The sequence below is a fragment of the Echiichthys vipera genome, assembly GCF_963691815.1.
Source record: "Echiichthys vipera genome assembly, chromosome: 21".
NCBI classification, from domain to species: Eukaryota; Metazoa; Chordata; class Actinopteri; order Perciformes; family Trachinidae; genus Echiichthys; species Echiichthys vipera.
The window spans coordinates 5966613-5982914 of NC_139846.1; the positions used below are offsets into that span (position 1 = coordinate 5966613).

Genomic DNA, 16302 nt, shown 5'->3' on the forward strand with positions numbered 1-16302 from the left:
ATATGTGCAATGGCCAAAGTTTGTCAATCTAACTGGCAAAACGATGGTCTTGGCCAGGTAAAAGTGTGAAGTTGCTCCCTGCAATATTTGTACAGTGCTCTTTGTTAATGAAAAGGAGAGAGTTAAGAGTCAATGTTTGCAAATTCAGGTGTCCACACTCACTCACTTGCACTGTGCACACAAATACATCCACATTTGCACACACCACTGGCATGCAGCTTAAATCATATGCAGTGGAGTCTGGCTGTGATAAAGGAGAGCAGCGTTACATCACTAGTAGTCAAACGACCGCAGAGTAAAATAAAGAAATAGAAAATAATATTTCGCTGAGTTTAATTTTAGCCGATACTAGTCCTTTAAAATATGCCCAGATTAGCCCTGATACCCATCCTTATGTTGTGCTCAGCCTGCTCACATTAGTCACACTATTCATGCAAATTAAAATATTCCAACACGGGGATAGGTGAACAACGTATTTCATGTCGCTTCCGCAAATATGCGTCTCCCTGTGTCTTTGCATTGGATTTGTATGCTGCCTTTTTCATTTTTTCAAGAAACATTATTTCAAAATACCATAGTTTTGGATTGCATACAGTACCAAAAAACGGTGTGTGTATTATAGTTTAAATAAATGGAGTTATCATTTGTAACTGAATGACTTTAAGTAACTTTTTAAACAAAAATGTATTTCTTGAGGGTAACATATCTGTAGTCCAACATTGTCAAACATTAAATGTGTAAAACTACAGTTCCAAAGCAGCTTCCCCAATTTGACCAAAAACTCTCTGCAAAACCTCTTCCCATTCTTGGTTCTGCCGACATAGCACTTACAGGAACCATAGGGCACATTAATCACAGAAATAGCCTTGGCAACAGTAGTGGTTGCCATTTGTCACTATTAAAAGAATGTGTTTTGGCTTACTGTCTTAGTGTTCTAATGAACTCAATGAAAGATAAAGGTGTTCTCCAACAGGACAAATCTAAAAACTTAGTAGCATTCAATAGTGGTATCATCTCTTACAAATCACCAAGGTTATGTATGGCTGGAATGCTAGTGTTCAAAACCTCTGTACTGTGTAAACCAAGATGCACACAGATGGGCTGGACAAAATAAGAGAAACACCCATCAGTATTCCAAAATAAATCTAATCTCTCGTCCCCTTTCCTGTCTACCTTCAGCTAAGAACCCATCATTAATGCAGTCTCACTATAACAGGTATATTCACAAGCCCACGTTTCAGGTATTTGTGGGAACAGTATTATGCTAATATTTCCAGTATGAGTGCCCAAAGGAATTTAGATCCACCAACACGTTTAACAACTGCCTAGACATAATGTGAGAAGAAGGCATCCTTTGGTCCTCCCCAAACATAATGTGTGTGGGATGCAAGAAAAAAGTGAGGAAGACAACTCATCAAATCATATTAATGTTTCCACTGTTCAGGGAGCAAAGTTTTGTGCTCCTTACAGATTTGTGCACAAGCTTTGCTTGCACGCAACCCCCCAAGGCATACCATAAAGATAATAAAAACATGTAGTGTTCCCTACACAACATATTGGTGCCTTATAGTCAGTGCCAGTCTCAAACCTAGACATAGAAAAAAGGAACAATTTTTTGCCAAGCCAACTGAATGTTTGAAGTCAAACTGCATCTTAAATTAGAAACTAACAGAGCCCTTTTATTTGCTGTTCATTACTTTGATTTGTGCTATAACATACGCATGAGGTGTTTTTGATAATTTAGCTTGACTGGCCAGCTGTGTTGTTACTCCCATTTTCATTACACTGCTTCCACCTACACTTTTCCTCCCACTCTTCCCCTGAAGGGTTTCAATGATATTACGATCTTCTTTGGCCTTAGCCGTGCAAAAACAATGTCTTCACAGTGATTTCCCTGACTGACTAACACTTTTTTCCCTTGATCTCCTCAGCCTTAGTGCACAAATTCTCTCATAAACCAAGGCTGTAGTTCAGTTGAGGTCACTCTTTAGATCATTGCGGTGACACTGCTCAACCTCAATACATCTGTTATTATGGAAGGAGCCTTTAATGCTATAACAGTCAGATAAAAGCATTATGATCCTACCTATCATGCTTCTGGTATTTTGATGTATGTGCATAGACACAAATATGTTGCCCGGAAATATTTTACTCTATTTTTGTTTAACAGCAGGAAATTGTTGATTGTTGACTGAGCTCATGAATATGGAATTCATATTCAGACAAGGGAATGCACTCACATAAGAATGCAGATAAATTCAAACAATGAAAATACAATAAGATTTTTGTATTTCTTCTGGAATAATTTAATTTCAGAAGAAAAACCAAACAATTGCTGTTAACAGAAGCTTACTTTGGTTCATCTTGGCGTTTCTATCACCTTTCTATTTGATAATCATTATCTAACGGCTTATTGTTCTCAGTTTCTGTTACTTTTAATGTTCTGTTGACCACTTTTGTAGAAACAAAATAAGTAAATAAAAGTGGGATCTATGGAAGCCTGTGACAGGGTTTACGCAAAAGAATCCTGTAAGATATATAACTATCGATATTATATTACTGTATTGTTCGCCCCTGGATTGCAATACTGCTGCCCCTACAAGGACTTGTACGTGCTTTAGTTGCACGGTCGTTCAACAATTCTTACAACTTTGTACAATGTGAAATATAGCCCTATAAATGGACATAAAAGACTGATCATCCATGTGAAGAATCCTCACAATTTACACATGAAGACATTTAATCCAAAAGAACCATTTTAGTTCTACATTCAAGAAAACCCTTTATATGCTTCTAATCCAAATGTGAATAACACCCAATACTTTACTATTCAAAACCTTATTCAAAATCGCCTTGAGGATTTATTAATTCTGGTCTGAATCATGAGTAGGCAAGTTCATAACCTTATTAAAAACCACTATGACTTCCTCAAGTCTCTCAATGACAGTGCACAATGTAAGACTCTGCAGTTGTTAAAGAAGGTGGAACAAAAGAAAATACCTCTGCCCACACATCTACCAGGGAATGAAAGTGTATGCAAAACAAGAACTTGATCCAGATGAGTCATTTCTCCCCTCCATTCTAGAAGTCAATACCTACTTATTTGTTTGTCATGTTTATGGCAGCCTTGACGACTAATAACTTTTTGTGGGAGTCTCTTGTGGGTGGTAATCTGCACCAGCAGATTGGCTAGCCATATGTTCTTTGATTATTGAAGGTGATGTGTGAGAATGCTGTCAGCCTGCTGCGTCGTGTTATCTGAAGTAGACACACGGGTCGAAGCTCACAACCGAAGCCCGACACATGCTAATGAACTTATCTCATAAAATATGCATCAAGCCCTCCCAGGGCTGTACAGTGGCAGAGGCGTGATTTTGCAGGAATTATGGGAACAGTCATTTTCTATTATGTCAATGCTAAATGAGGAGTGACCTGCAGGAGAGGCATGTCTGACCCGTGTCAAGATAGTTCCTGCCAATTTTGCACGGAGAACTTTGCAGATCAGTTTTGACTTTTAAGATACTGTGTTGACAGTGAGAATAAATGGATCTGGGTGAACGGCATAACCTTGTTGAAGCAATCTCTCTCTGAAGCCAATGTTCCAAGTCTGTATAATTAATCAAAGACAATGATGTCAATGAGGGCCCCGGTTATGAAATTAGAGGCACGCTGTCTTCCATTACTGTACAACTTATAAGTGCATTAGGAGGGAGAGAGGAACAATAAACCAGGTGTGGAAACCATTAGCTCCATTCTTCATTCCAACCATTTGTGGTTCCCTTCTCTTGTTTTCAGCGCAATTAAGTGCCGTATAACAAGGCCAAAGCTGAAAGCTTGACTGTTGATATGGTAGTCAGGCTTGCAAACAAGGTGTGAACAACAACATGGCAATAGCTATTTGCACAATAATGACTTAGGCTTAACAAATTAGGTTGGTTCTATAATTTCTATAATATTTATTTGTCATCTGTGCATTGGGCTGTGTAATGAGTGACTGTTTATTAAGAAATCACATTTTAGTCATCTTAATGATAAAAAGCGTGCTTCCTGTCCAAATATAACTCACCTGACATAAATAAGATAACCAACTTGTAGATCTAGAACCATTGTTTATTGTCAAAGGTCACAAGCTGTATATTAACAATAGACAGAGCTACTGTGATATCACCTATTGGTTTTTGGACTGCAGTTTTGAAGCAAGGAGACTGCATTTTGGCCATTGCCCAAACAAAACTTGATACCCCTACATTCTTCTAATAATACAAGTTATTTCAGGGTTCCCACTTCTTAAGAAATATTTTTCTAGGACCGTTCCAGGACATTTTAGAGTTTTTCACATCATTTGCTCACAAACTGTCATATCATTCACCAATAGGCCTAGTATTTACACATTGTCGCAGCTCAGTATAAAATAGACTTGAGGCTATGATCTATTCAGCTCCTTCGATTGACTGACGCAGCTGAAATGAAAAGGGTGTGATCTGTTTTGAATCTTTTTAAACCCGCTTTGAAGTTTTCGTATTGTGGGGCTTATTTTACCAACAAGTTGAGTTTCAAACAAAATACATACCTAGGTTTACATAGGCAAGTGTGGGGCTAAAAAACAATTTTAAGAAAGTTCCAGAACAGCATACATAATTTACAGGATATTAGATCATTTTAATAATTTTTCAGGTTCTTCCATGACTGGAAAACTAGTCCTTAAATGTCCAGATATCCAGGACGTGTGGGAAGCATGCATTTAGTAACTGCATTACCTGTTTGTTAGTACAACGATGCATATTTCACTATGGTCTGTTTCAACAATGAGAAATTAACTTGATCTACTTATATTGTTGTAAAATGGAAATCTTGGAATTATTAGAATATATTTGTTCCCCCCCACTACACTTTATTTGTGCATGCAAAAGCAATAGCTCATAGCATAACATGACATGCTTTGACATGTGACATCCATCATATAGCTCATAGGTACTTCCACTGAACTATGTGAAGACATAAACAAAGCATATTGGAAGAAAACAAATTACATATTCAATTGCTTGTCTTTGAGCTGGATTATATATTAGTTATCTTCTGTATGAGTTGCCTCTTTCATAGAATGCATGTCAGTCAAATGACATTCTGCGGCAAGCAGAACAATCTCATGTGGCCGTTGGTTGTCAAATCTGCTCTGCTCCTCACCAAAGTGATGTCTGAAAGCAAAGTATCTTAAAGAAATCATTGTGAGCATGCTGCTTTGCACTGACATCTCATACAGCACACCTGTCAATTTGATGTATGAACTGACAATGCATCATGCTTTAGCTTCAGATGATTGCCTGCAACTGATGTAACAATTGCACAAGTTGTTTGAAACAGGTTTATCTCCATTTGCAGCGGTTTTCTGAAGGGTTTGATTAAAATGCTGAGAAGAGGTTTTGTGAAGCAAAACATAAAAGCTCCCCAGCACCCTCTCATTAAAGTGTCATTAAATAATATATGACTTTCAACCTCTATGGGCAATCAAGTACCTGCACTAACACTGACAGGTCTGGGGCACAGTGTGTGGTGGCCTGTAATTGACGCCAAAAATAAAGTCATCGTTATCACTACAGAGAAAAGTAAACTAGCTAATTAGAGTATACATCCAAGAGAGCTGTCGAGTGCAGTGGTAATCTATCACCAGGGAAAATAATTCTAACACTTATTTTTATGTTTAAAAATGTCAGTACTATCATTCATCATTGAACATTTAAAAACTAAAGCCGTTAGGAGATGAGAGCAAAGACTATAAGCTAGAAAGTGCCACTAAGTCATTGGTATTTATGAACAACAAGCTATTAACACCCCATACCATTTTTATGGTTATCATTTGAGTCTTGGACTGTCTAAGAATAAAAACACTGAATCATAAATGTAGGTAATGTATGTAATGGGGATTCTGCAAAAAGAAAACTTTTAAACTATGTTTTTGTTTTCTTTACTTCAGGTGATGAGCTCCATAAATCTCTGAGTGGGATCCTGACAGACCTGAGAAAACTGCTTTCTGGGCACCGGCACAGCCCCCCACCTCACCCATTCCCCATAACCACATTAACAAGTTGTTTCAGTGTGGCTCAGCTCTCGTCACTGGACTTTAACTTGAGGACCTGAACCTCACAGATCGCCAATGCTAACAAGGAACTGCCTGCTGCTGTTCCTTTGGATACTTGTTAATGAAGGCTCAGTCTCTTCTTTACGCCCACCCACACCACCACTGGGACGGAGCAGGACAGGGAGGGAGCATGCCAGGAGTTTGGTGGGCCCGATGAGGAATGGGGCAGCTGGATTTCAACGGGTCAAAAGGGGCTGGGTGTGGAACCAGTTCTTTGTACTGGAGGAGTACATGGGGTCAGATCCGCAGTACGTGGGCAAGGTAAAAAAGCCTTATTTTCCATTTTTTTTTATGGTTCAAGATGAGTCATAAATCACATAGTAAGGAGCTTGGGAGAAATTGAATTGGTGATAAATGGAGGGAGCAGAGCGCAGGGGAGATAAAATAAGAGAAAAGGCTAATAAAGAGTTTAAAACTGCTCTGGGTTCTGATAGCAATACAAACTATATAAAATGTCAAGATATGTTTATTATTGACACATTTATATCAACAATGTGAAACAAAAATAACACATTTGAAACAAAATAACATGAACATAAATAGTGATGACAGCTGCCACAGGTTACCTAATTTAATTTTGCCCCTAGAACTAAACCTCACCGTTTTAATCTAATAATGCTCTTGTTGTAAAACTGTCCTTGTTTGTAAGTGTTTTATGATATGAGTGATCTCAGGCATGAGAAGAAAATCTATACATGCTAATCGGACTGTGCCAACGCTTCTATGTTAGACTAGCTAGACACAGGACATTGAAGTGGTGAGAGAATCGATGGCATGGTAGAAATAAATTTAAATTACAGTCCTTGTAAAGCTGTCAGAACATCATAGTTATGAGCCAGGGGGGATGCTGACAGCAATAAAAAGACAGGGTGGGTCTGAATAGCCTGAATGGAATCCAGACTGAGATATATACACACATCCCTTCGGACACACTTCTTTTTGTTCCCCCTCAACCTCGGCCATCTCTTTTTTTAGTGTCATCTTTTTTTTCCTATTCTCTGCTGTGGATTAAGACATTTGTGAGTAAACTGTGTTTTAAGGCTAAAGTTGTAATTTGGCACTCCTAGCTTACATAGGATAATAGTAAGACTGACTTATCTGCCCCACTGCCGCTGCAATCAGCCCTGACAAGCCGCATTGTTTGGGGAAGTCTCTGAGGCTAAAAGCAGGGGGAGGGAGGCCGCTCTCTGCTGCACTCTTAAGTCACTTAATCCTGGGCTGCTGCACTGCTTCAAAATAATTGACTGATTCTCTGCCATATGAAAAGCATTTGGAGATGAGATCCTCAGACCTTTTGTCAGGGCAATCTTCAGGGAAAAGCTTTAACTTCAAAATGATTATGGCTATAACAAGATAAAAGTTAAACACATAATGTCTGGACACTGGGAGGGCAGGATGTCAGTGACATGTCTTTTAAGGAGTTATCAAGTATCATCATAGAGGACTGTAAGGGAAACAGTTTTGTTTTCAAGGCACATGCATTCATTCTAATGGACCAAGAGTCTCTGCAATGAATGCCCCTATAATACATCAATGCCTAATTGTGATAATGTATTCACTCTAGAGTGTAAACATTCAGTGACCTGCAAAGTATTGAGGCTATGGTGGCTCCAGCTTTCCTCCAAATAGAAACATTATCAACATTATTACTAAGATCATTTCCTAGCTGTCAGCATTAATTTCTTTCGGTATTAATTGCAGAGGAAATTCGTTTTTCACCCTTCTATATCCTTACTTATTTGAGTATAAATAAACATTACGTTCTTTGATTCTCTCAAGGCCCCTACACATGATACGCGGTAAAGACGTTTTGCCTCGGCCTTTCAATTCATTTCCCCGGAGGAGAACAAAGTGCCCAATGTAGCAGCGTGCACCACTTATATTTGCCTCTCTGCCATGGCGCTCAAAGTTTAAATCAGTTAAACATTGACCTAGTTGCCGCTGACCTTTCAAAAGCGCAACCAATGAGATAGAAGCTAAAAAGATGGAGGACGTATTGTTTGTCTGAGTTTTCCAAACTATTTAACGTAACATTAGTCAAACAAGTCGCTTCACGATCTCTAAAGAAAGCTTAATGCTTGGAGGTTAATAAGCATCACACCAGGTTTGCGAATAAGCAGTTTACGAGCTAACAGTTGTTTTAATACTAACGTTGATTTAGCTGTTTACTGGGTCCCTGCGCCCGACCTCGTGGTGAGTCAGTGTAAAACGCTTATCATGTGAAGGCTCTTTAAATCATCAGTAAAGTTGTACAGGGCCACACCACATGGGAGCTGTTCTGCCTCATCCTAAAACTCCAATATGTGTAACATTCTGTGAACCTTTTGGTGCTATATTAATACTTTATAATTGTCCATAAAAATAATTGCTCTAAACAGTCAACAAAAGCAGATACATTGTCTTTTTTTGGCAAAACTGGTTTCAAAGCATATGCCAGTAAATTTCTGAATCACTATGTATATAGAACATATCTTCTGATCACACCTTTGAATCTGCCAACTCCAGCGAATTGACTATTTCGTCTGGCGCTGTGACATGCAACTTCAGTTTCTCACCTGAAAACATGTTCAAGACAAGTGCCACAGAGGGACTGACGGTAAGGCAATCAGTGATGGCAATGTGTTTTTACATAGACGGCATTCACCAATAGTGACCACGTTAGTCATTGGCTCCACCGAAGCCTACCTCATCACTACCATACCGTCTGTGTCAGTCATGTTTTACCAAAACGTGACCATGTCATTAATAATATAATCTATCATAAGAGTAGGGCTGAAACAATGCAAAATCTCTGCCTCGATGATTCATTTAATCTTCGTCTAATCTTGCGCGTTAAGTGGCCAATTCAATTCAATTTTATTTATAGTACCAAATATAATATCAAAAGTTATCTCAGGACACTTTACAGAGTAGGTAAAGACCACACTCTATGACTTATTTATGATTTACAGAGACCCAACAATTCCCCCGTAGAGTACGATGGCAACGAAAACATTCCCTATAACAGGCAGGAACGTCAGACAGACCCAGCTCTGTGGAGGACGGACATCTGTCTTGACCGGTTGGGGAGGAAAAAACGGAGAGAGAAAGAGAGAAAAGACGGACAGATGTACAGAGAGAAACAAAGACAGACACAATGACAGAGAAAAAGACACACTTCCAGTAACTATAATAATATCTATAGTAATGTGAATACGACTTATATGTCATGATGCACACCACTACATCCGGAAAAGGCAGAGAATAAGTTTGGGATAATTTCACACAAGAAGCCAAAAAAGTGTGATGTGTCCTCTGTTAACTAGAAGTGTTCTACCACAACAGCACGACATCGATGATCATTCAGTGTCTGAGCCTAAAGCAGCCCATTGATAACGCCACTTCGTCAAGCGCCGCTGTTCCGGTTTAATGAAGGCGGTTGCCGAAGTTATAGACAAACAGGAAGAGAGTACGTAGCTGTCCTCGTGAATGCCTCTATGTTTAGTTTTTCATGAATATTAAACATAACGACACCTACCTCTTTCTTTCTCTCTCTCACCCCCTCACACACACAAACAAACACAAACACACACACACACACACACACACACACACACACACACACACACACACACACACACACATCCATCCCTGTAAGGTTACCACACCTAACAGGCCTACCCCAGAGACATAATACATTTTTTTGCAAAATAACGATAATTATAATACATTTTTTTACGCAAAATAATATATTTTTTTTATCCGATTACTCGATTAATCGATGGAATAATCAGTAGACTACTCAATTACAAAATGATTCTATAGCTGCAGTCATATTCAAGAGTCACTTTAAATCATTTCCAACTTTAATTTCAACAGCCAGATCACTACTAATTAGTGCTGGCAATTAAAAACAGAATTCAAATTACTAACAAGATGCAGTAATTTTGTCAGTTCTGACAGCATACAGAATGCATGACAATGATGGAGGAAGGGGAGAACCCCTGATGACGGTGTAGAGCGTCAGAGTACCGGTGAAGACGGCACAACTGCCGTGCTTATTAACTGATGACTTTTGCCCGATCATGCCAGTGGTTGCTTGTAGTTATGACAGATGTTTGGAAACAACATAAAATGTAATTGTCCATGTGAATGTGTCATTGTTTTCTGTTAAATGAGTCTTAGACTTAGCTTAAAAGAGGTAGATTTTACTTTTGTTAGGATAGAAAAAAAGATCTGCTGCAACAATTACTTTCATTTTTACAACAGTGATACAACTCGGATGACTGAAAATGTATCCCCAACTATTTATAAAATAACATTCAGTCATTTAATTGGCAATACAAGTAGAGAATTGATCACTCAAAACAATGATAAGTGATGTGTCTCCTCACCTGAAAAGTTATGAAAATAGCTGTTTTTCTTCAGTGTGAACTGCTTCCACTGTGATAACATCAGTGGTGTGCATTGTGCCCTCTGTTGGTGATGCAGCCTTGATTACAATGGTTCTGTGCAAGACTGGTGGAAAATGCGGACCAGTTCACTAGATGGCACCAAGGTTCAAATAAGAGCCCGTTCTCCGGAAGTAGAAAAGGCCTATTAGTGGGCTAGGGATGGGAATCAATGACTAATTGGAATCTGAATAATATGCTTATCAATTCATTGTATCAATGCCAGCATGTTTTTTGGTTGCATATTGCAAACCAATGTCCATTACCAGGGATAATTACCCTGTTAAATAACATTAGAGACAGGTAGGCAGACTTAGCATTTTTCTTTAACTAAGAAAATGTAAATGAAAATGGATAGTGTAGAAATATTCTCCCATTTCATCTACGCATTTCCAGACTTTTTAACTGACCAGGAAGCAATAAGGGAATCGATAAAGAATTGGACCGATAAGCAGAACTTTATTTGATTATTTAGTATCAATTTCCATCCCGACACTGGGCAGAGTGAGGCTTTCATGACCTGTGCATGTCTGACTTAACCTTTTTATATTAAATTATTATTATTACTATATACATAAATATTTAAACGTGCGTACATACAGTAGATATATGTGTTGCACACATGAGGCATAGGTAAATATTAGTCTTGCGCAGAAGGACTTACTAAATCTTCATCTTTATATGCTGAAGTCTATTTCAGATTAATGAGAGCAAGCAAAGCAACATTTATTTTCGTCTGCGACACCAATAGAAAGATATGCCATGTCTGCATTTACATTTGCTTTGGTGGTATGGCATGAATACAAACTAAAGAGAATGAATTTAGACTTTAGACTCTAGATACCAGACACTTTGATAGTGTACCATTTAAAGCATGCAACCTAATTTGAGAACAAAAACTTTGAAAAACAAGTGGCAGTATATTCATATTGATTACACACACACACACACACACACACACACAGTGCCTTAATATATTTATGGCAGAATTGATACATTCAGGCAGGTCTCTTGGTCAGGCAGGTTGAGGTGGCAGACACTTAAGATGAAGGGAACGTTAGAGACCTTCAGTTAAACTGGGAGCTGAAACTTACACTACTTACTTAATTATCCTCTTTGCTCCCTGAGGTGCAAATAAGGTTATAAGAAGATTCAGCATGGTGTTTAGCACTACTATTAGTCCCTACTGTACACATTAATAGGGAAGCAACTACTCTGGGGTCTTACTTAAGGGCAACTTAGCTGCAGTTGTTTAGAAAGGTCACATCGAATCACAATCACTCAAGAGTCTCTGGACCATTAAGACTTAGAGTGAATCAAATTTATTTTTTAAAAATAGCACAATGGACAATACCACAATGGCTCTGTAGTGTAAATAAAGAAAAAACAGTATAACAAGGATATTCAACAAAAAGGCAATATACAACCTATTTCTTGTTCCAGTTTTTTTGTGAGGCTGCTCTTCTGAGTGAGAAGCAGTGCTGTGTAACTCCCAAGTCCCCATGCCAGTAACAAACAGACCATTAGTATAACCATTATCATTTCATGACTGTCTTCTGCTACAGTTTTTAAAAGATACAAACAATTACTGTCACTTGAGATACAAAGGACCCATGAGGACATATTGATTAGAAAATACTTTCCACAGCGACATTTTCACATTTTATACAAGCCTCCATGTCCAGACACTTCTGACAATCTCCTGTTGACAACAACCACATTATTTCAGATTAGCAATTAAAGCCTGAAGACTTAAAAGGGCTAAATGTAACAGCCCTGTGCACTCACAATTAGATAATGTTGAAGCCTTTTCCTCTGCTGAGTAGTGATTATCTGCAAGAAAAATCTGCCATTAGTGGTGTGGTTGAAAATCAAGCTAAGCTGCTTCCTCTTTCTTCTTTATTTTACTGGCCACTGAGTTCAGCGTTTTTGTTTGTTTTTAAATTTCTTGTTGGCATCATGGCACAGAATAGTCATGAATTGCTGTTATTCATATTTTACCAAGAAATATAGCAATGTGGCGACCCAGACTCCACTTAATGACATGACAAATATAATGATCACTCACTTCTGATGGATGTGTAATCAAAAGCAACACATCTCTCAGCAATGTTTCACTAACTATGCTGTGGTTGTGTTTTGAATTCACATTGTAGAATACAGTTTGTGATTATGAAGTAAACGGATGAATTCTGGCACTTTGACACAGCTTGCCAAATTCACCATTTCTCAGACACACAGTTTCATAAAGTGATGGCAGAGGCTGCCATGCAAAGTGCCATCTGCCCATCAGGATTTTAATCTTTAATCAAATGAACATCCATGCACTCTAGCAATTTGGGGTTCAGTGTCTTGCCCAATGACACTTTGACATGCAAACTGGGTGAGCCGGGGTTCACCCAGTGATCTTCTGATTAGTGGACAAACCACTCTACTGCTTGAGCCACAGCCGTCCGTGACTTATTTCCAAGAAACGTTGTATAATTATTTGTTAAGAGACTTATCAATTAAGAAATCAACTAATAGATTGAGAGTGTTAGTAGACTAGAAATTTCTTTAAATCAAGGACAGCCCTAATTCTCTGTCCATCTTGAAATACATTTGCACGTCAAAGAGCGACACCTGACACAACTGTTTTTTTTTTTTAAATAAGTCATGGGAACATGATAGCAAAGCAATGTGCAAACCCCTCTAAAAGGGGGACTAGGCAATTAATACACTTAGCAAGAAATTGCATAATTTAGAGAATCAGTTCCACAAATCTAAAAAAATAAATCACCAATGCTGCAGGCATTGGGTTCAAAACCAAAAATCATTGCCGTAACAGCGCATGCACCAAATGTTAAAGACAAATCCAATCAATTTAGATTAAGCCACACTTAAGACCTATGGAAGGAAAGGGAAAAAAGTCTAATTTTCCTTTAATGCATTCAGAGCATGTGATGGCATGCAGTGGCATGCTCCAATGCCCCGTTTCACACACTTGCAGACAAAAGGTCGCTCATTTAAATAGAGTCAATAAACCACTTTTGCTGGAAAGGGCAGTCCGTTTTTTTCCTACAACGTGTTTATTCCATTGCTTCCTGCCTGACAAGGAATGACCATCTTTCTTTTTATTGATGGCTTTTCCTCTCAGTCCAACCCCACAACTGGCTGAGATTTATTACTGATGTGGAGCCCGCAATTTAACCTTTCAATGAGGGCTTATAAGAAGGACATAAAAAACATTTCATCAAGACGCATGCACCACTTCCAACATCTGACCGTATGAAATTGACCTGCCTAACTACTGTAAGTGTGTTACACATTGTTTAATGTGATCCAGTATAAACACTTTGGAATTTAGCAGTAAAATGCATGAAGAGGACCATAGTAAAGCAGCAAACCTGTTTAAGCACTTTGGTGATGATAGCCACTGTTGTAAAATACCTTAGTGGGACTGACTGCAAAGCCAGCAGGTAATTAATATCTGACTCCAAAATCACAGCCTTCATAACTTGATTGCTTTGTGCTGTTCTGTGCAGAGGTCTTTTTCAGTGAACTAGAGGTAAGCAAGGCGACAGCATGTGGGGTCTGAGCTAAAGACGAAGCGGTGTTAAAATATATATTACAGTTAAAGTGACCAAAATGATCAGTTTTCAATATAATCATGGTATAGTTAAAATGTGTATGAAATGCTCAAAAAACACTGATACACATCCTGAAATGTTTTCACCAAGTTTTATATTGAAAATCGGAAATAAATTCCCTCTATACAGAAACTTAGTCCTGCTGTTACATCAATATCAAGATGACAAAATCAACAACATAAGCAATTCAATTGACCTTAATTCTATTGTTATGCAGTGATTTAATAGCAATTATACTTAGCAATATGAATGTTGGAATCCCTGTAAAGAAAGTGTAGTAAATGTGTGGTTTATGTAAAATTGTGTGTATGTGTGTATGTGTGTGTGTAAGTATATTAAACACATTTACCATGACCTGGACAAATGAGAACATTCACAGGCTATGCTATGAAATGCTAGAATCTTCTCCGTAAATTCATCTCGAAATTTGTTGCTTAAGTAATTCACTGTCAAATTCAAAGTAATTTGAAAGGATTGCTCTCCTGAAGTTATGCATGAGGCAAACCAATGATTCCACCACTTATTAGAACATATTAAGAGGTTGAGGGCATTTACAATTGTAATGTATGTTGATGATGAATGTTGCGAGAAACTCTGAAAAGAACATCTGAAATAAAAGCTAATGATGCCATTCATCTGTTCTGCCAAAAGTAATATATTTCATATATTTTGTCCTCGTGGGTAATGGACTTTCCTCCTGAACTGCTTGGATCACATTTCCAAACGGTGTGCTAATGTCCCAATCAGTATCACTTACTACCATGGTCAACATTTTCCATTTGTTCCTTGACATTGATGGGCAATATTGTTGTGATTCTGGGTAGAAAATTGCATTCTGTATGTTGTATCAATATCACTGTATTGTTTAATCAAGTGTGATATGAGATATGGGAATCAAGCCTTAACCCCGGTCTCTCACATCGATAAAAATCAAGTACATGAATGTGATATGTCTAAAAATCAGTCTTACACCATGTTATATGCTATGGAAAAGGATAATCTCACTTGAAAACACATATTTTTGGAAACATTTTGTAATGTATCATAACACTTCTTCCTATTTAGTCGCATTAGTTCCTCAGATTGTTGACCTAGGAAACAGTTGTATCAACAACCATGTTTGCCTGTCTAAAACTGCAGCTGAGATGAGCGGAGCACTGAATTTGAATAGCGCTAATACAGGCATAGAGGTGAAAACAACTCAACAGCTTCTGTCTGTTTTATACACCCTAGGCTATATCTGTCAATCTATCCTATTTGGTCTTCGCTCGTTTTTTTCTCTCTCTCTAGCTCACACTAGACATTTTCTGTGGTTGCATATCTACAGCAGCCTGTGTGCATTTTTCCCTCCGTCCCTATTACCTGACTGAGTCATGACACAACCCAGATAGCGAGCTCCATGCTGTCAACAGCAAAGAAATGGTTCGCAAGCCAATATCGATCAGCTATAATAAGCCTGCAGCATTTGACACACTGTTTTCTTTCTATCATCAGCTCACCAGTTCACTGACTACCTGCAAAAACTTACCATGCAACCAGCAGTCATGATTTGGTATGACATGGCACTAGCCTGACAATGCATGGGCTTGGAGCCATCAACAGCATATCAATATGCCAACATACTGCCATTGTGTCATCACACTACTGGGTTAGTAGGAGAGTGGTTGAATGGTTGTTAGATTGAAGGGTAGTTTCAGACCTCATAATGAAAAGTAGCATAAAAATAAAGTCAAGACAGCAGTAGGGCTAGGGATGCATACAAAACACCAATGAATACACAGTGATTTGCTTTGATTAACAGCACTTAATATGAATTATTATGGGAGATGGAATATGCCCTTGATTTTCTTCAAGCGTAACCAGCCATTAAATATGGGTCAGGATCTATTTATTCACAAAGTATAATAAATATACGACAGATATCCACTATAAGGGAGCACATTTATGTTGTATGCTAGGACATATTGGTCCTTAAACAAGGTGCAAGACAAGACGTGTGCTCATGTTTGTAAGCTAGACAAGGAGGAGACTTTATTAGGAAAGCTAATGTGGGTAGTAATTCAAAGTGATTTGCTCGTGTGTTATGTAGAAGACTGTCTAACATTAC

General features: G+C 38.3%; 1 protein-coding gene across 1 annotated transcript in view; it reads left to right on the top strand.

The window, feature by feature from the left end:
• Positions 1-6352: 6352 nt before the first annotated feature.
• Positions 6353-16302, top strand: part of LOC310963355 (cadherin-12-like) — a 67131-nt gene continuing 57181 nt past the window's right edge. Inside the window, exon 1 of the mRNA XM_083936129.1 lies at positions 6353-6397. Within this exon, the coding sequence (XP_083792255.1) occupies positions 6368-6397 (30 nt within the window). The 5' untranslated portion in view covers positions 6353-6367. The remainder of the gene's footprint in view (positions 6398-16302) is intronic.